The 20,808-nt window shown below is 55.4% G+C and overlaps 2 protein-coding genes across 2 annotated transcripts in view; both read right to left on the minus strand.

Annotated features, from left to right (window-relative positions):
- Positions 1 to 25: 25 nt before the first annotated feature.
- ccm2l (CCM2 like scaffold protein) lies at positions 26 to 8,051 on the minus strand. The gene is made up of 11 exons (XM_086159092.1): positions 7,802 to 8,051; positions 6,173 to 6,340; positions 5,966 to 6,049; positions 4,581 to 4,764; positions 3,885 to 4,486; positions 2,953 to 3,082; positions 2,686 to 2,749; positions 2,348 to 2,504; positions 1,954 to 2,092; positions 1,395 to 1,542; positions 26 to 1,301 (listed from the first exon to the last, which is right to left on the minus strand). Exons 1-11 carry the CDS (start codon positions 7,829 to 7,831, stop codon positions 1,169 to 1,171), a joined length of 1,839 nt encoding a protein of 612 aa, XP_086015218.1. The 5' UTR covers positions 7,832 to 8,051; the 3' UTR covers positions 26 to 1,168.
- A 4,741-nt stretch (positions 8,052 to 12,792) lies between these two features.
- The window catches only part of LOC147226785 (XK-related protein 7-like), a 34,383-nt gene continuing 26,367 nt past the window's right edge, over positions 12,793 to 20,808 (minus strand). The window contains exon 5 of the mRNA XM_086159090.1: positions 12,793 to 20,323. Within this exon, the coding sequence (XP_086015216.1) occupies positions 19,528 to 20,323 (796 nt within the window). The 3' untranslated portion in view covers positions 12,793 to 19,527. The remainder of the gene's footprint in view (positions 20,324 to 20,808) is intronic.

Raw genomic sequence — 20,808 nt, forward strand, 5'->3', positions numbered from 1 at the left:
TGAAGAAAAACGACAGAAAAACAATCAATCCATCGGTGTTTTCATTGATAAGATGACACTAACATCCAGCTCAAAGGCCAAAGGTCAAAGGTCACTGTGTGAAACGCTTCTTCTAAAGAATTGATGGACTAATAATAGAAATGTGTTCAAAGTGTGTCAGAGGTCGTGGGATTGAACGCTCTACATTTCCAGCAGAGTTTATATCGATGAAGTGAACGTGGAATGAGGAGTGTTTTTTGTGTTACGTAATAAGAATGTGACATTTAGTGAGGCTGGCAGAAGCGGTGACTTCGGGGTGGGGGGGGGGGGGGCAGCACTGCATCATGGGAAGGTCATGAAGGGGATGGGGTGGGGGGGGCAGCTTCTGCACCATCAGGCTTCTCGTGGACGGACCCACTGAGGAAGAGGCTCAGATATGTGTTTATCCAAGTCATGGACATGGAGTTCTTCAGTCATACATCTCATACCCTCGCCTAACGGTGAGTTCCAGAAGAACCTCGTCCACAGCCGGATGGATGATGGAGCCTCCCTTCAGTGCTCTGTATCTCCAGGCGCCCTCTCCCGGTGGCCGGCAGGTACTGCAGGCTCTGCGTGGGTCCACCGGGGAAGGACCGGATTCCCGGTGTTGGTCGGCCACGAGTCGGGATGTGATGTTTCCCAACAGCTCATCCGTCAGCAGAATCCTTCACCTTAAGCTAGACTTCAAAAACATCCCGTCACGTCACACCAGGTTTTCACGACTCGGTGACGTTTGGTAGATTTTCCAGGAGAAAATCTGGTTGGTCCGTTATAAGCTTTAAAACAGTTACGATGTCATAATTGATAAGAAAAAACAATTGAATTAAATGCTTATTCATTTTAAACAAATGTAGAGCTCAAGATATAGAGCAGGCTGGTGGCGCGGTTAGCTCCGCCCCCTCACAGCCAGAAGCTCCCTGGTTGGTCCACAGGCGTGGAGTGTCCACGTTCTCCAGTGTCTATGTGGGGTTCCTCAGGTTCCTCCGGCTGTCTGAAGGAGACGCGTGGTCTAGAGGCTCACCATTACCCCCTGACAGGGTCCGACGTGGACCTGGATCTGGAGGCGCTCCACCTCGTCCGTCCAGAGCGTGCTGCGGCGCCCCCTGCAGGCCACGGGACACCCGGTCACGGCGGGTGGACCTCCGAGGCGTCAGAGGTAGTAGTCCTCCTCCTCGATGTCTCCGTGCACGTCCTGGAAGCCCAGCGCCTGGATGTCGTGCGTGATGTCGGTGATGCGTCGGTTGAACTCCTGCGAGCCCGAGGCCAGGGAGCAGCTGTCGTACCTGCGGGGAGAAGAAGATGAAGTCGAAGAGGACCTCCTCGCCGCTGGTCTCCGAACCGAAGGTCTCCAGGACCCGACGGGCGGAGCGTCCTACCCTCTCATGGCGGTCGCCGACGTGTTGCTCATGCTGCGCTTGATCCGCCCGAAGCTGTCGGTCAGAATCCCCCCCTCGCGGATCCCGATGCTCTCCAGGAAGCTCTCGAACACCCCGACGTCCTTGTCCGGGATGAAGGGTCTCATCCCTGGTGGTGGTGGGGGATCATGAGGGCCGGTGGACGGACAGAGGACTGCAGCTTGGAGGCCACGACGGACTTTATCTTGACCAAATTAAGCGCGGTTGCTACCAGAAGGACCCGGATGGCCCGGAACCTCCACAGACATTTACCTTGAGAGCTTTAACCTTCAGGAGAGGTTTAGACTTCTTCCAATTAATAACCCAACTGATTCATCCACTTATTTCCTAGAAACATCCGGCTCTTCTCCTGCAAACCTTTGCTTCGTCTTGTCATCTCCGTAAATGTGAGCGGCTGACGGCGAGGACTTTGGAGCCTCCAGGTGGCCGCCTGGTGGGATGCAGCCACCCTGTGACCATGTGTGTGTGTGTGTGTGTGTGTGTGTGTGTGTGTGTGTGTGTGTGTGTTGCTGCCTCTCACCCAGCAGCAGAAACTTGCGATTGTCTCCGTAGAGCTGCAGCAGCTCGGAGCAGAAGTGGTCGATGTGTGATCCCAGCCTGTACTCCCTCAGCAGCACGGCGAAATGCTGCAGCTCCACCGGACTCAGCTTGTTCCTCAGCTACACACACACATACACACACACACACACACACACACACACATACACACACTGATAAAAATGTCAACAGGTCTTTATGGAGCTCCAGGAGAAATCGTGAACCTTCTCCTCTTCACGGATCTTAAGATACGTCACAAAGAAACCGCGGTGTGTTTGGTTCTGCCGAAGGAACCAGGGAAGGTGTTGGATCTCGCCGGTTTGACACCGGAGAGGGTTGGCGGCAGAAGAAGGAACGCGACGCTTGCGTGGACGCACCGTGATCATGTACTCCTGCATCAGCACCAGGGTGGGGCTGCCGTCTCCTCCGTCGCTGGCCGAGGCCAGGCTGCGGCGCGAGTCCTGCAGCGACAGCGACGAGCCCTCGCTGTACGACTCGCTGTAGTAGAGCTCGAACGCCTCCTGGGACCCGTCGCTGAGGCGGACACACACACACACACACACACACACAGAGCATCTCACCGCCCGCACCTTTCCATTCCTTCCAGACGTCTGAGGAGATCCGAGGAGGTCCTGCACCGGAGCCGCCCTCCGGATCCACCTGAGACCATCACCATCACACACACCTCCTCCCGTGGAGGAAGGCGGACACTCACTAGGAGCTGCAGCAGCTGTACTCCGGGTCGTAGCCGTACGAGGTGTCAGTCAGACAGCTGTCACCTGCGTGAACACACACACACACACACACACAGACACACATATGGATGTTGTCAAAGACCTGTGAAAGCTGGAGGTCATCGTGAGGACGCCCTGTAAGCCCTGCCTATGACCAACAACAATATGAATATAGAGAATTCATGTGAAGCTGCTGGAGGTGTGTGTGTGTGTGTGTGTGTGTGTGTGTGTGTGTGTGTGTGACTCACTCCTCTGCAGCCAGAAGCGGTCTGGCATGGTGTAGTGGAACCCGGCTCTGTCCACACACTCGATGGTCTGGTGGCCGTAGATGATCTGGAACATTTGACAGATGAGGGAACAGTACTCCTCTGCAGCGTCCTGCACACACACACACACACACACACAAATAAACTCCCAGTGCTGAAGCTATTCTCTTGCGACCATAAAATGTGTGTGTGTGTGTGTGTGTGTGTGTGTGTGTGTGTGCAGCGCATTCAATTATCATTGTCCTACTTTGCGTTGTCATCACAATCTGTATCTGCTGCAGATAAACGATAATTATGTAAGATGGTAGAATTTATTTTAACATTATATATATATATAAAAAAATTTTTATATTTATATGTTATAATGATAAGGATTCTACTACTAATAGTGATAATGCTGATATAATCTTCTTCTTTGGTCTTTCCCCTTCAGGTGTCGCCACAGCGAGTCCACCTTCTCCATCTAACCCTATTCTCTGGATCCTCCTCTCTCACACCAACTACCTTCATATCTTCTCTCACGACGTCCATAAATCTTCTCTCTGGTCTTCCTCCAGACCTCTTGCCTGGCAGCTCCAATTCCAGCATCCATCTACCAATATATTCTCCATCCCTCCTCTGTCCATGACCCAACCATCTCCGTCTGGCTTCTCTGACCTTCTCTCCAAAACATCTAACATGTGCTGTTCCTCTGATGGACTCATTCCTGATCCTCTCCATCCTGGTCACTCCCAAAGAGAACCTCAACATCTTCAACCTTGAGAGAAGCAGCGATGACACGGCCTCTGCTCCTGCGATGGCTCTGGCCAATCACAGGACAGGACAGCTTCCAGACGCCACAGGAGAAGCAGAGGAGCGTCGGATGTCAAGTGTGTGTGTGTGTGTGTGTGTGTGTGTGTGTGTGTGTCAGTCACCCTGTTCTCCACGGCGAGGATGACCATGTTGCAGTAGGCGTCTGGAGAAGGCGTGGGCTCCAGAGGGTTGTGGTTCCTCCTCTCCCAGCTGCCGTAGCTCTTTCCTCTCTCCCAGCTGCCGGTGCAGGCCTGCCGCCGCTCCCAGCTTCCGCCGCCGCCGCCGCCGCCGCCGGCCCCCCCCCTCCTCTCCCAGCTCCCCCCTGCCCCCCCCGCCCCCCCGCCGCCGCCGCCGCCCTGCCTCCTCTCCCAGCTGCCCCCCCCTCCGGCGCCGCTGGCGGGCCGAGCCCTGCGGTTCTCCCAGCTGCCCCCGGGTTGCCCCCTCTGCTGCCTCCTCTCCCAGCTGCCCCCGGCCCGCTTCCTCTCCAAACTGCCCCCGCCGCCCTTCTCGCCCCCCGAGCTGCGCTCCAGGTTCTTGTCGTGGCTGCTCCTGGACAGCGACGGCCTCCAGTCCACCCCGCAGATGGTGTGCCGGCGCTCCATGGTTCCCCCCGCCGGTCGGGGGTCGGCGTTGCCGCTCATGGTCTGGCGGCGCCCGTCGACGCCCGCGGGCTTCTTCCTGTCCGGGCTGTCGTCCCCGGCGACCACCGTGTCCACGTTCAGACCTGGGAGAAGAGACGGTGGGTCAGGCGCCGCGGCGCCCCCCGGCGGCCGGGCGCGGGACCTCCTCCGCGGTGGCGTCCACAGGCGGGTCCTCACCCGTCTTCAGCACCAGCAGGTGCAGAGCGTCGTCGCGCAGGTAGGAGGCGGCGGCGATCTCGTGCGTGGGGATCCTCACCAGGAGCTTCTCGTTGTCCCTCCAGGTCAGCAGCAGGCAGCGGGCGGAGAGGCTCAGGATGCAGTCCTGGTCCACGCTGGTCTTCAGCGGAAGAACCTTCAGCTGCTGCTGACCGACACACCGGGAGTCTAGGTTACCCAGGGTCTGCAGGGTCTGCAGCGTCTGCAGGGTTCGCTTTGGATGAACGAACAACCAGGTATCGATGAATCATCTTGGCGCCGATCGGCTCCCGCGACAAAGATTACTCATCGTATCCCTATTGATCGCTCCCGCCACCATCCCTGAGGAGACCCCACCATCTCTGATCAGGAGGTATTGATCTCTACCCGTGTTGGCGATTTGCAGTAGATTGTTTGATTCACCCGACCGCAATCACAACAGTGGACATCCAGGAATCAGGATTTGTTCCTGACCGTCGGCCCGGGCAAAACCAAGACTACAGGACAGGGTGCAGACCCTCCTCCATCAAGCTCCGTCCACAAATACACACTGGAGGCTGTGAGTGGTGTCTCCTACCTTGGATCCACCATCACCAGCGGTCTATCAGTGGACACTGGACTCAACAACAACACTGGAAAGGCAGCTTCCACCTTTGACACCCACCAGAGTGGAGCAACAGATGCAGGAGCCGCTGTCTCCAGCTCACTCCTGGACACTGGACGCACACCAAGAGCCAAGAAGCAACAGCTTCCATCTGCGCTGCTAATGTGCAGCAGCAGCTCCACTGGCACTGACATGTCCGACGGATAGATGATGGAAGACTTCTGAAGGACATCGTTTATTTGGAACTGGCTAAAGACCTCCTGGTCGACCTGAGCTCTGCTATGAAGACATCCGAAGCGAGCCTTCTGGAAACCGAGAAAGCGACCGCCACTTTGGGACACAACCCTTCCCTCCAGCCGAGTGGACCTTCTCTTGTGGAACCGGCGTTCCCGTCTGCCTGTCTGGTCTTGGTGCTCAAACCTGACCTCCAGGTACCAGGATCCATGCTGAACAAGCGGTCCCAGCAGATATTTGAAGAAAGAACAAAGAAAGGCCAAGCGTGGACCTGAGCAGAGATCCTGACCTTCATGCTGCTTTTATAGCCTTTTCTGATCTTTGGATGTCAATCAAACACGCCATAACTGCTCTTCGGCCCCTCAGATGAGCTTCTCCGGCCTGGTTTCCTCACAATGACTCACCCGGTCTCTTTGAGGGCGAACCCAGCGGCCGACTGGCCCGTTCCACCCGCAGCCAATCACTGTAAACGGGGGTCCTGAAGACCGGGACGGGGGGATTGGTCTCGGGGCGGTTGTCGGTTACTCACCCTGGCCGCGTCCAGCAGTTGGAGGAGCTCGTCTCGGCTGGAGGGGTTCAGCGACACCGACACCCAGGTCAGGTGGCCCAGGAACTGAGGAGAAACCAGAGAACAGGTCCGACGGCCGCTGGTCTGATCACACTAGAAATGTCCGGCGGGGATCTTGAAGGCACCGACGTTCTTGTGGATCGCAAGTTCATTTAGCAGCATCTCTACCTTGACCTCCTTCTCCACGTAGTCGAAGATGAGCCTCTCGGGGTGGATGAGGTAGTCGGGGGGGTAAAGGGGGACGGTGTGCAGAGGCCGGCGGTAGGAACTGCCCCGGTCCACCGGCCGGCGGCTGGCTTTGGACCAGACCAGGCGCTTGATAGGAGACACGAAGCCCTGGGAGGAGTGGGGAGGGACAAGAGGACAGGAGACACCTGGGCTGAGCGACGACTGCCATTGGACGTCAGCAGGTCTCGTGACCGCGATTCCAGGCCTTGAATCCATGTTTGTAAAAGCGGAGGAGATCCAGGCTCCGCGCCGGCCGGCCAAACCTCGCCATCTCCTGCCGCTGTTCGCAGGTGGTGAAGGAACATCTGACCGCGGGGCTTCGCCAGAACTTTGGCGAGTTGGAACGTTCTTTGACGGCGCCTGGTTGAGGTAAGCGAGGTCCTCCTGGACCACCGGCCCTCGTGCTACGCTGACCGTCCGACCTCCATCTAACTGAAACTCAGCGAACTCGCCGACATTTGGGAACGTCGGCGAGTTCTGGCGAGACGACGGAACCCGTCCTGATCCAGAGCCGCCGCGTCTGACGGAGGTCTGACGGGACCGGAGGAGGTCTGCAGGTCAGGAGGTCTGCAGGTCAGGAGGTCGTTGGCAGGTCGGCAGGTCGGCAGGTCGGTGCGTCCGTCACACGATCGGCGTGGCGCCCACATTTCAGCTCCCGCTTTGGGTTCTCAATCGCCCTGTTTATGCTCCGTCCGCGGCGCCTCGCGATTCCGACCGTCATCAAATCAGCCGCGTTCCAGATGGACGCCAACGCCGCCGCCAGCGTCTGAGCGCGTGCAGACGCCAGGCCCGTTCATCACACCCTGATTGACAGCCGAGGACGCCGGCCTGACAGCTTCCCGCTGACATTCACTTACAGCGTGACGCGCACTGTTAAACACCCGCTGACACACACACACACACACACACACACACACACACACACACACACATGAACACACACGCAAACAAATTCGCACAGACACATAAACTTGCACACACACACACACAAAAACAAATGCACACACAGACTCACACACAAAAAAACAAACACACACAGACACACATACTCACACACAAATACTGCCACACACACTCACTCACTCACACACACACACACACACACACACACACACGCACACACACACGCACATACACACACGCACATACACACACGCACACACACACACACACACAATCCTTATTCTTGTCTTTCTAACAAGGATGAAGCTCTGATTCTGATCTCGTCCGTCAGCAGATTTTTAACGGCCTTGAGGGAGAAGATGGAGGCCGCTGAGCTCCTCGTCTGTCGTGTCCCTGCAGAACCAGGAACCTCCTGGATCTCCAGCGCGGCTCAGAAGGAGGTCTCTGTTTGCTCCACCCGCACGGTATGTGTTTGATGGAACACCAAAATCAACCTTCTATCAAAAGGAACATGTTTTAGAGAGTCAAGGTCCTCATACACACACACACACACACATACACACACAGAGGAACCAAGAACCCAAAGCGGTTCTGCATTTGTAAGACGGATCAGGAGGAACATCTCTGCTCCAGGAGCAGAGCTGGAGCAGCGTCAGGAGAGCTTACCTTCCTGGATTTCTTTGGTTCGTAGTCCATCGTGGCTCAGACCTCAGGCCCTCTAGATCCTCAGACCCTCTAGATCCTCAGACCCTCTAGATCCTTCCAGAACCTCAGACCTTCCAGAACCTCAGACCCTCCGGAACCTCGGAGCCGGGTCGTCCAGGTCGGCTCAGCCTTCTGTCTCCGTCTGCTGTTCCAGCCTCGTCACTGGTTTCTCCATCGTTTCTCCTCTGCTGGAGTCACAGCGGCGTCTGTGTTCCTCTCTCTACTCTGATTGTTGTAGGACACACACACACACACACACACACACACACACACACGCAGACAATGCACATACTGCAGGGGAGAACAGGAAGCAAAGGAAGTCAGTTTCCTGTTCAGGAGGAAACTCCACCAGAGGCCGATAAGGTCCATTATCTGTGAGTTTACAACAATACACACACACACACACACACACACACACACACACACATACACACACACACACACACACACACACGCACACACACTTTTAGATCAGATCCTCAGTGTGAACATTCTACATGCACTCCATTCTGTGATATCACTATAAACAATGGGGCACAGCTCGTTACCGTGGTAACCATGGGTGTTGAACAGAAGGCGGTGGTGGATCTACTAGTTTGACCATTGATGAAGAGAAGAATCTTCAACAAACCCATGGTTGATTTTGGACTCTGGAAGGAGGAGAGAACCTGGAGAGAACCCACAGGGAGAACCAGGCAGGAGAACCTGGAAGGAACCTCCAGAGAACCCAGGCAGGAGCAGGGAGAACGTGGTGAAATCCAGACGGGAGAACCTGGACACGGTTGACAACCGGTAGCAAATGTCGTTCCTTAAAGACGACCTGGACGATCTCCATGGGACGGGACGCTCACCTCATCTTCTCCTGGTGAGATCTGACCTCCACCGCTGAGCTCCTCAGTCATCCAGCTTTTTCTTTCCTCACCGGAACGATCGGTCGGTTTTCCGGTGATTTCACTTCTGATGTTCACGCCCGTCTCTCAGAGCTCTTTCAGCTCTTCTTCTCTGACCTCTTTATTTATCTCCTCAAAGACTGGATGCAGATCCTGGCAGAGCAGCAGATGATTTACCTGCAGTACACAGGTCTGGCCACAAGGGGGCGCCACCGCGCTGGTGTGTCTGACTGCAGGGAGAAGACAGGGGACACATCTTCAGAGGCTGGACCTGATGGAGGCCAGGACATCACACACACCTGTGACCTCTGTGACACACACACACACACACACACCTCACTAACTCACATGCTGGGACACACACACAGATGAATACCACTTGAGTTTGTCTTGAGTGGACAAGCACACACACACACACACACACACACACACACATCCATCCATTATCTTGATAACCACTCCATGGTGACCGAGGGGCTAACGGCTTAACGATCTAGTTACCAAGGCAACGGCAGCCGACGGTCGGCCATTTGTCTCTGAGTGCTTTTCCCTTCTTCTCCGGCTGAACCGGGTCACACAAAGTTTCTTCAGACCCTCAAATCCCAGCAAGCAGAACCCGTGGAGATCCACCTCGTCCCCGGGACCTGCGGGGCCACATCTGACCCCCCTGACCCCGGAGGACCCGAGACCCCGGCGAGGGAAGGTCAAAGCTAAGCTAATGTAGCCACACGTTAGCGCAAACGCGGGCGGGAGGGGTTACTTTGACAACCGGAGTCCTCTAACTGATGCCCGGGCTGTTACCATGGCAACCGGCTAGAGAATGACATCACTGCCGGACTCGGCGCCGGAGTTCAAAGGGTTAAATTCACACAGCGAGGCAGCAGCCATGCACACACACACACACACACACACACACACACACACACACACACACACACACAGACACACACCTGTGAACTTCAAAGTATGTCAAGCCTTGATATGTTTGGTGCAACATCAACTCTACATGTGCATCTTTGCCAGCCTGAAACCCCCTGTGTGTGTGTGTGTGTGTGTGTGTGTGTGTGTGTGTGTGTGTGTGTGTGTGTGTGTATGTGTGTGTGTGTGTGTGTGCAGCTCAGTGATATCAAAGAGGCTCCGTCCTTAAAAGAGCCTCATGCTTCAAAAACACACAAGTCTGATGTAAGAGAAGAAGAAAGGGGGATGGAATGAGCAGGAAGGACGAGGAGAAGGAGGAGAAGGAAGGAAAGGAGGAGAAGGAAGAGAAGGAAGAGAAGGAAGGAAAGGAGAGGAGGATCAGAGGAAGGAGGAAAGAAAGAGGAGACGAGTGTAGAAGGAGATAAAGAGCGAAGGAAGGGGGATTAAGAAGGTTTCAAAACAAGAAAGTCAAAGCAAAGATCCGGCGGCGGTGGATCCAGTGGATCCAGAGCCAGACGGCCTGCGGGCTGCTGAGATCTTTGTCCAGGAGGAGCTTCTTCATGGAGCCACAAGGTGCAGAGGGTTCCTCAGCACGCAGCAACGTCCATGACCTGTCACACACTGGAACATCAGCTTTTGATAGCAGAACGAGGAACGGGGACGAGGCGGACGGACGTTCTGCCTCCCTGGAGTCCTCGGCGAAAAGGTCATGGCTGGTTCTTCTCACCAGCAAGGAGGGTGAAGATCAGAAGATCACCACCAGGATGACTCACCTGCTCCTCCAGCCTTCTCCAAACACCTGAGATCCTCCCACTCCTGCTCTCTGATGGGACGTCAGGAGGTTTCATGATTCCAGGCACACACACACACACACACACACACACACACACACAGCAAGATGCTTGATACCAAAATAGCAAGCATGGAGATCCAGAGATGGATAGAAAGGTATGAGCCAAAAGTACTGGCTCTCCTGCCTCGTCTGGCAGATGAACATAAGTTCTTAATCCATGGGGTTGGATGTGTGGTGGGTCCACCCTTTGCTTCTGGAACACCTTCAACTCTTCTGAGAAGGCTTCCACAAGCTTCAGGAGTGTGTTAATGGCTATTTCTGACCGTTCTTCAAGAAATGCTTGTGTGATGTTGGAGGAAAAGGCCTGGATCTCCATCTCCTTCATCCCAAAGGTCTTCTCTGGGTTGAGCTCAGGACTCTGCAGGCCAGTCAGACTCTGACCTTCGTGTCTTTCTGGAGCTGCTTTGTGCACTGGTGCACGCTCACGTTGGAGAAGGAAGGCTCCGGCTCCAAACTGTTCCCATGGAGGTCTTGGTCTGCTGAAGCTGGAAGAGTTCATTTCACCAAAATCCCTCCTCCACTAAACTTCACACTTGGTGCAATGCAGTCATACGAGTAACGTCCTCCTGGCGGCCGCCGAACCCGGACTCGTCCGTCGGATCGCCGGATGGAGAAGCTCTCTGCGGACCGATCTTCAGCTCATCTGAAGGCCACATGAAGCTTGGAGGTCTGTAACCACTGACCCTGCAGAGAGTTGGCCACCTCTCGGCGCCACGGGCCTCGCCGTCCCCTCAGTTGCCGTGGTTCCCGATCGCTTCCATGTTCTTCTCATCCGGCTGAAGGTCGATTGTGGAACAATCAGGACTGTTTTGTTGATGCTTCCTATCACGGCTCCACGCTGGAACTCACCGAGATCCTGAGAGACTCCCCTTCTTTCACAGATGTTTGGAAGAACAGCCTGCATGGCGAGGTGCTGGATTTCATCCACCTGTGGTGATGGAAGGGACTGGAACATCTGACTCCCATTATTGGGATGGACCAGCCAAAACTCTTAGATAGATAGATGGATGGATGGATGGATGGATGGATGGATGGATGGATGGATGGATGGATGGATGGATGGATGGATGGATGGATGGATGGATGGATGGATGGATGGATAGATAGATAGATAGATAGATAGATAGATAGATAGATAGATAGATAGATAGATAGATAGATAGATAGATAGATAGATAGATAGATAGATAGATAGATAGATAGATAGATTATAAAGGTGGCGGATGGCAGAAGCTGAAATAAAAGGATGTTCTCTGAGGTTTGAGGGAAACCCTCTGAACAGGAGGCTGCTGAGAAAACAAATATCCATAAACAGAACAGTTTGGACCTCAGGGGTGAAGAAGGAGGAGGAGGAAGGGGGTGATTGTTGTTCAGTCGCTGGACTCTGGAGACACTGAGAAGATAAACAACAAATCCCTGGGATGCTGAAGAGAGCGAGATGGTGAGATGAAAGGATGGAGGCTGGAATGGAGGGAGAGATTTCTATGAACCTCTGGGCTGGAGGAGCTGCTGGAGGTGGAGGAGCTGCTGGAGGAGCTGGTGGAGGTGGAGGAGCTCCAGCCGGCTTCCAGCGATGCCCTCGCTCTGCTTCGTCCCCTGCAGCAGCCGGGTCGGGGTCGGGGTCGGGGTCGGAGGAAGAAGCCGAGGTTCTGTGGAGGAACCTCAAGAGAGACATCTCCATCTCCATCTCCTCTGCGCGCTGCAAGTGGACGTCATCTGCATCTCCAGCCACCTTCATCTGACGGGACTGACCTGCCGCTGACTCTGAAGTGTCTGTTCGAGGGCGTCGGGACTTCCTGGATCACCTGTGAGGACCTCCTCGGGGTTACATGCTGTCCCGGCCAAAGGTCATGGTCCAACCCGGGAGTCCAAGACGACTCCTCCGGCCCCCGAGCCTCTCGGAGCCTCTCGGAGCCTCTCGGAGCAAGAAGACGGGGAGACGGGGAGACGGGGAGACGGGGAGACGGGAGGGCCGTCATCGTCCTGGAGCTCCTCCCAGCCTTCGAGCAGGAAACCCAACCTCCTCGGCCTCTAAAGGTCTGCACCTGAGCGGGGCCGGTCCTGATGGTGGACATGCAGAAGGTCACGCTGGACGGCTGAAGCTCTGCCGCAGAACCGAACGTGACCGAGTGGATGTCTCCTACATCTTCTCCTACATCTTCTCCTACATCTTCTCCTTCATCTTCTCCTTCACACTCCTACACACACCGTTAGCTTGAAGCTACGCTCCCTGGCTTAGACCAGTGCAAGGGGCTTCCTGGTTGCTCCTCAAGAAGACGCAGACACACTTGCAGTTTTCGGCCGGCTCGTCGGCCACGTTTACTACAGTTTGTTCCATCTACAGTTTTCAGCACAGCTTGTTTGTTTAACATCGTCATAGATATATTACCACTGCTTCATTTACTTCTGCTTTTTCTTTTGCTCATTCGCTCTGAGGATGTTTAAGCAGCATTGTGGAACTTACAGCACATCCTCAACAAACGGCACACACACACACACACACACACACACACACACACGCACACACACGCACACGTCCTAGTGGAACAACACTCTGGTATATACAGATATATAGAATGAGTAAAAAAAAATCTGAACTGAACCCAAAAAAGAAAAGAAAATTCATTTTAGGTTTTTACATCTTAATATAAGAGTCATAGCAAAGAAGACATGGCCACCAAGCGATCGGACAGAGAAATAGATATAAAACAAATACAAAAATAAATAAACATAAATACTTCCATTAATAAAACATGGTTTCAGTATTTTTACTCCTTTCACTTCTTTTTTTCATCGTGTTTCCGTTGGAGTCACAGACGGAGGAGTGTTTGGGTGGCCGTCCAGAGCCCTCAAGCCCCGCCCCCGTCCTCGAGCTCCGCCCCCAAGCCCCGACCCGTGACCATGTGACCTATCATGTTCAACATGACGAGGGTTGTTCAGCACCATTGACTCCAGACCTCCGGGAGGTTTAACGTCTCCACGACGGCTACGTTTGTTCGCCTACTTCTCATTTTGGTCCCTCGGGGACCGACGTCGGCGCCGGTCCGACGTCCTCCGGCTCGGATCCGGCCCGGTGGACCGGACCTGGTGGACCGGACCTGGTGGAGCGGACCTGGTGGACCGCCTCGCCTCGCCTCGCTCCTGCCTCCGGGCCGCCGGTAAGAACCCGGCCGTCCAGCCAAGAACACTGGGGGTCACGTTTTGACTTGATTCGATTTATAAAATACTGAGAGAAAAGGCCACGACCAGCTCTGTGACGGTGACCTTCAGTACGTTCCTCAACTCCTTCTTCTCCTTTGAGCTGCTCCCTCCAGGGGCCACAGCCAATCGCCCGCCTCCATCTAACCCTCGGCCAATCACCAGCCTCCATCTAACCCTCGGCCAATCACCCGCCTCCATCTAACCCTCGGCCAATCACCCGCCTCCATCTAACCCTGGGCCAATCACCAGCCTCCATCTAACCCTCGGCCAATCATCAGCCTCCATCTAACCCTGGGCCAATCACCAGCCTCCATCTAACCCTGGGCCAATCACCAGCCTCCATCTAACCCTGGGCCAATCACCAGCCTCCATCTAACCCTCGGCCAATCACCAGCCTCCATCTAACCCTTGGCCAATCACCAGCCTCCATCTAACCCTGGGCCAATCACCCGTCACCTGGCTCCGCCCTCACAGCAGCTCCCTTCCCCTGCATCCATAAAGGGGGTCAGGTCTTCCTCCAGACCTCCTCCAACCTCAGCTCCCGTCCACCCAGATCTTCTCTATCCCTCCTCTGTCCAGGTCCAAACCATCTCAGTGGGACTTTAACTCCAGAACATCTACCCTGTGCCGTCCCTCTGATGGACTCCTTCCTGATCCTCTCCATCCTCCTCACTCCCAAAGAGGAACCTCCACATCTCCATCTCTGCCGCCTCCAGGTCCTCCTGTCTTTTCCTCAGAGTCTCCAACCCAGACACCACGGTTGCTCTTCACCTCCACCTCCACCTATCCCCTTCCAACCTCCACCTCTTCTCCACTGTCTTGGACCGTCGACTCTTGAGACCTGACCTCCTCCACCTTCTTCATCTCCACCCCGTAGCCTCGCCTTCGTCGCTCTGTTTACATCCATACGTCCTTCAGCAATGATCAATAAATTACCTGAAGATGAAATGATCTGAAAAATGACTGATCGCCTCGACATCGCAGAGTTCTGGAGAACTTTGCCGAGGCCGAAGGTTTGATCCAGCGCTTCCGATCAGGAGCCTCGTCATCAAATCGAGCCGCAAAGGCAACTCTGCTATCGGCCGATTCTTCTGCTCTAGAGGAACGCCGCAACATTCAGGACGTTGCCTGGATTCCAAATGTAAGGCATGCTGGAGATTATCTTTCTTGGACTACCGCTTGCTAAGTAGCTTAGCACAATGACTGGTAGCCTGTGGTAAATGTTAGCATAAGTTTGGCGGTAATTACTCATGACATACATGTGCTCATGGATCGCCGTGACGTCCCGAGGCCGCGGCGTCCAGAGCTATGTTGTGAACGCGGCGCCGGCGTAGCCGGCGGAGACGACGGCCTCGGAGGTCGGCAGAACTTGGTAAACATTCCTCAAATCCGCGCAAAGTTCATTTCAAAGGATTGCTCGGGTGGCCGAAATCATGCAGCACATTCCCATCTGAAGGCCCCCCCCCCCCCCCATGCAGCGCCGGGAAACGCATGGAGGTGAATTGAACTCCTTGGACAACTTGTTTTTTTTTCCCAGCACTTCAGAATATACAAAGGCGTCATCAGCATAAACGTGATCATTGAGCAGATCCTCCCACAGCAGACACTCCGTTCCCCCGAGGAAGGCCCAGGGAACTTCAGCACCCCAAAAATAAACAAAGCACCGCTCTGAACTAGTGTTCACAGTATTACCCCCCGAGGACCGGGGCAACTTGAACGGGATGCACCGACATTCTCGTAGGCATGCGTCATTCTTCTTGTTTCCTGGTGAGGATGATGATGACGGTGATGGTGGTACAAGCGCTCGCTGGTCCGGTTCTCCGACCAAAACAGAATCTGGTGGTTTTCCTCCGCGGTTCAAACAAGGCCTCTGGTAAATAAATGCTGCTGTTTGACGTCTCCTCGCCACCGTCTGTTTGGATCTTCAAAGGTTTTCCTTTTTCTTTTTCCTTAATGAAGACGCGTCGGGCCGGCAGCAGGTGATTTGTTCCAGGAAAGTTTTCTAGGGCATTTGAATTGGGATAAATAAATAAAGAGCTTTCTTTTTGACCACCCTTTAGCGGCGGGACGAACTTTAAGGACTCCCGCCTCGCAACGAATCGGACGGGCGTAACGTACGGACCCGCCTCCGAGGCCGCGAGGAGCCGGAACTTCAAAGAGAGAAACCTTTTGTGCCAAATGAGAGGCGACTGAAGTTCACTTTGATGCGACTGTTTCCCCTTCAGGTAGCTTTGCTCCAGAACCCCCTGCTTCTTCTCCGCTCGACGGCCTGTGTTTGATGGGAACGGTCACACCTGGGAGGTACATTTAAACTTCCACCTCTGAAGTTGGTTACGCAGCAGCGCCGCTGAAAAATTGGCCAAATTGCCGCTTCGGGGCAAGAAGGGAAAAAAACTCGGCGCTTATCGTCTCATCTTTTGCCCCTCAGGCGAGCCATTATGGCTCTCATTAAACCCGAAACCCGGGGCAGGCTTACGTACTCCGGCTCCCGCGCCCATCCTGGGCACCTTTTCTGGCAACGCCTTCCCTGAAGAGGTGGCCGAGTGTTTACAAACAGACCCGGCACGTGGCCGAACGCCGGACTCGAACCGAAGCGACGCCCCGGGCGGTGTCGGGATGCCGACGGTCAGAATCTGGGCGGAAGGTTGGGGTCGTCTCGAAAGTCGAGGTGTTTTTATGGCCCAAGGTTTGTCTTTGAGTCCAAACCCGGATTTGTAGAAATGCCCCCCAGGCCTGGTTTGATGGCTCCCATCCTTGATCTGATCTGCTCGCTGTTTCATTTTAGCTCTCTGTTATCGTACTCTCGCTGGGAGGCTTTTATTTATTTCTTTGAATGTCGGTCAGCGTTCCCTTCCTCGCACTCATCGGGTCGTTTCCACGCCAGAGATTCTGACTTGCGGAGGCAGAAAAGCGCGAGAGGAATCCATCGGATTAATGACGCCGGCGCCGGGTTTGAGGCGCACGATTAAGCGGACACGGGGTCAAATTCAGTCTCCTGACAATCAAAAGGGGTGTCGGCGGCTTAGCGAGGAGATTATCTGGCTAAATGATCCCGCAAAGTGAGAGGGTTATGGACGCAATCCCTCCCCCCCGCCGCCGCCGCAGACCGGATCAGAGCGTCTCTTCTGGTTATTCAAACAGGGATGCCGATCACGTCCACATCCGGATGGCGAATCCTGAAGAGACGGTGAGCTGTGACGGTGAGGACGACGCCTAATTTTGCGACCACAGGTACGACTTAATTCCCGGCAGGCATCAGGTTCCTGCCGCGACTCCTCGGGCCGCTCACGCTTTTTCGGTAAAAGAAGACGAACGGCGCCGCGAGCCGACGTCGTCAATCCCCGTCGTCGCTTCCTGAGCGGCACCGGAGCTCAGGTGAAATCAAGCAGGCTTTTGGGGACGAGACGCCCCTCAGTGAGCCTCGTCCTGAGAGCTTGGACCGCCTTGACAGGGCCAATCGTTGGGGAGGCGGTGAGCTTAACCTACACTTGAAAGAATTACCCGAAGACACATGATTAGCGCCAGGTTCAGCGCAAACAGTGGCGGGCGCCTTCTTGCGTACGTACACCTGCCCCCCCCCGGGGTATTTGCGATGCCAATTCAATGCAGGCCTGCACAGGGTTTCTGTCAGCATACAACTCTCGCTCCTCCGACTCCGCCTCCCGTTGTCATGGTTGTTGCGGCTCTGTCGCCAACCTGCACCGTCTTGCTTACCCACATCTTCTCTGGCCTTTTGACAGCGATAACGGACATTTGTCTTTTCCCCCTCGCCAAACAAATCCCCAGCACTAAAAATGTTGACGGTAAAAATACGTTTTTTAAGGTTGTGAAACCGTTTAGTTCCCCTACATATTATGGATTCTGAGAAAAGTGGACAACTCTGAACAACATGTAGACTCTTGTGAGACTCAGGAGTCGCTCATCACCTACAGTAACTACTGCGTATTATAATAGCTTATATCTGACATCCGTATTTAATCAAATGTACAACACCGGCCAATTTGTGGTGCGTTGGTTCGCAGGCCACGAGACGGAAGCCGTCGCAGAAGTCGTCAACTTTACATCCTTGCGTCCGGTCCGGGCCAGTTCTTCCCAAACGGGTCCGTTGGCCCGGCGGCGGCGGCGGCGGGATGGCGGCGCAGCAACGATGTAAACCGCGGGACTTTTGCCAGAGCTCCTTTTTTTTTTTTTGCCCCCCATGGACGTACGACCGCCGTCGCTTGTTCGATAGGCCTTCGTTTTGCAAACCGCCCGGACCGACGCCGAGCCGTGAGCCAGTTTCAGCCCAGGTGGAAGGGGGGCACAAGAGGTTGTGCGGGGCACGCCGTTTTTGGAGGCAATGAACCGACGACTACTTAAAATCCCTCCGTATCTACTTAGATGTACTTCTAAAGTCCTCTCACGTTGTGAGCTGAATGGACGTCGCTCGGAGGATCTCGGTAAGTCTTGGTTAAAACTGGGTGACGTTTGGCTTGAGATGACATCGTTCGTGTTTTAATGATTGGATTTGTGGCCTCCGGCGCCGCCGATGTGGAGACCGCTCTCATTCACGGCTACAGAATGAACAGTATTTCGGGGGCAAAGCTTTCACGTGGAGTCCCAGTGGTTTGGACGGGTTGAACCGTAACCGTCTGCACGGGCAGGAAAGGGACTTACGAGCTGAGGCTCCTCCGCCGCCTCGCGAGTCCCGATTGAGATCAGAGCCTGGACTTTCCATCCCATTCCTGGTCGCTAATCTGAGTTTGATATCCAGCGGCCCCTCCAGAAGACCCAGGACTGTATCTTTAGCAGTGGGTGTGTTCTGAGACTGACTTCGTCCGAAGTGGCACGGCAGCTGACGGTGGACGAGCATGTACGCCGGGAACCTGAGAGGAAGGAAACGACTCTCCGAAGGTGGCGACAGGTTTTCTGGCTTCGCGTTCCTGCTTCATCGACGCTCTTCTTCAGATGCAGCTTTGATATTTTGCCCCGGAAGGATGACGGCGTTCCACGGTGGAAGATCTGGCTGGTCTGGAGAGCATGCAGACTTTGCAACCCGATGATGGGATGTTGGAGACCCTTAAAATGTCAGACCTTCACCTTTTTTTTTTCCTGACAGTTGTCTTGAAATATGCAGCCCTTCTGAGGGAAGCCCGGGTAACTCCTTGCTCGCCACGCTCGTGCCGACGGGGTCACGAGTTGCAGGAAGGCACTGTTTGCTGCTTCGCTCTCCACAGCTTCTCCTTACGTGCCACCAATCCTCGGCCAATCGGAAGGATTCATCTCGCCGACGGCCCAAAGGGACGTCGGGAAGCAAAGACGGGAGCCGACCGCCCGAATCTGGACCTTCCTACGATTTCGAGAGAACATTTGATCCCAGTTTTGAACAAGACTTGGAGGCTTTATCTGACGGGCCGATCGGGAAACCGAACGCCGTTTCCGCGCGAGGCCTTCAGGACCAGCCTCCGATGACCGCACGCCCCGCACAAACTCAGTGAGGCAAGAGTTCTGGCGGCGAGCTGCCGCTCCGTCGCCCCCGACCCCGCCATCTCATCTCCTCGCTGCGCGGGATGAACCTAAACTCTGAAAAGAAAAGATGACGATCCCAGTTCGGTGTCGCCCCGTGACCTCGGCGTCTGGCCGCCGCCGCTCGCGCCGGCCTCGCTCACGGATCGCGCTTCACACTTTACAATCGAGTTCTGACAACGCCCGGCTTCCTCCGCCGTGTCCAAAGGGTCGCCCGAAAAACCCCGCACCTCCTTTCCAAGCGTCTCCGAGGAGGGGTCCGGTCCGGGTCCGGGCCGCGGTCCCGGCTGCCGGTTCCACTTGGAGAAGCCCCTGCCGGCCTAGACCGTGGTCTCGTACTCCAGGACCTCCTTGCTGCCCATCATGCTGCTCCTGTACTGAATGCGCGGACTGACGCTGGACGTGGTCTCCAGGAGCAGGATGGTTTTGCGGAGGCGACGGTCTATAAAGTGGGCGTCCCAGGCCGGGTATCTCTTCCTGGGGAGGTCGATGCGGATCACGGGACCCTCCGGCGCTCGCGAGGGCGAGGAGGTCCTCTGGAGGAGAGCCGGAGAGGAGGACGGCGACGGACGGACCTGGAAGACGGGCAGGCAGCTGTCCTTGTCCTGCTCCCCGGGAACCATCTCCCCGGCGTCCTTAGTCCTGGGGAGGGTCCTGGGAGGACTGGTGACGACCATGTCTGTCTGGGAGCCCTGCGAGGGGGTGAGGCAGGCGTCGATCACCCCGGCCACGACCCCCGGACCCTCCGCCCCCTCGTCCACGCAGCCGCCCCAGTGGGAGCCCAGGACCGGCCCGTCCGGGTGCAGCCAGCAGTAGTAGACCAGCATGAAGAAGGTCCCCAGGGCGAAGCTGCAGGCCACCAGGCAGACCACCACCAGGGCGTAGGAGTCGGACGTGTGCGCGCCGCGGTAGGTGTACCAGGCCGCCGTCAGCGCCACGTTCTCCGCCAGCGTCACCGAGTAGTAGACGGTCATCCGAAAGCGACTGGGGCCCTCCTTGACGTTGAACCAGCAGAAGATGTAGATGATGCCCACCACCATGTTGTAGATGATCTCCTCCCACTTGGACATGCAAAAGTCGGTTTCTCCCTGGATGATCCAGAAGGTCATGATGCACCTGAAACACAGCAGGCCGGGGAGGGAACACGGTACCTCTCAATGAAGCGTCAAGGTGAAGAGGAGGTGAGGAGGAGGTGAGGAGGAGGTGAAGAGGTGAGGAGGAGGTGAGGAGGAGGTGAGGAGGAGGAGGTGAGGAGGAGATATTCCAATCTGACTCGGTGAGATCCCTTTGGACCGAAGACCCATCTACACCATGGCAGATGTCATGCGATGTCACACGAAGGCCCGAACAGGAACCGTCAGGTTTCTGCTGAGATGTTACCGGCGGCAGTAATGGCCGACCGATGTCGAAACGTGTAGAAGATGAACAGATGGATGGACAGATGGATGAATGAAGGAATGGCCGGACATCAGCCCGGGTCGGGGTCGCGTGAGGTCTTCGCCGGCCCGAGGAGGTCGGATCTGAACATCTGAACCCGCCATTCACGCCTACGGATTAATTTAGAGTCTCCAATCAGGCTGTGGTCTGTTCGTGGACCGTGG

The sequence above is a fragment of the Fistularia commersonii genome, chromosome 14 (genome assembly GCF_037954325.1).
Source record: "Fistularia commersonii isolate RoL2024-O1a breed Wild chromosome 14, RoL_Fcom_v1.0, whole genome shotgun sequence".
NCBI classification, from domain to species: Eukaryota; Metazoa; Chordata; class Actinopteri; order Syngnathiformes; family Fistulariidae; genus Fistularia; species Fistularia commersonii.

Bases quoted from the DNA above. Each gene is read 5' to 3' on its own strand.
- ccm2l (XM_086159092.1), bottom strand. From the start codon at position 7,831: ATGGACTACGAACCAAAGAAATCCAGGAAG. The intron at 3,083-3,884 runs GTGACTGACACA...GTGTGTGTGCAG, and splicing joins TCCTCGCCGTGGAGAACAGG to GACGCTGCAGAGGAGTACTG. The intron at 2,750-2,952 runs GTGAGTCACACA...GTGTTCACGCAG, and splicing joins CCGCTTCTGGCTGCAGAGGA to GTGACAGCTGTCTGACTGAC.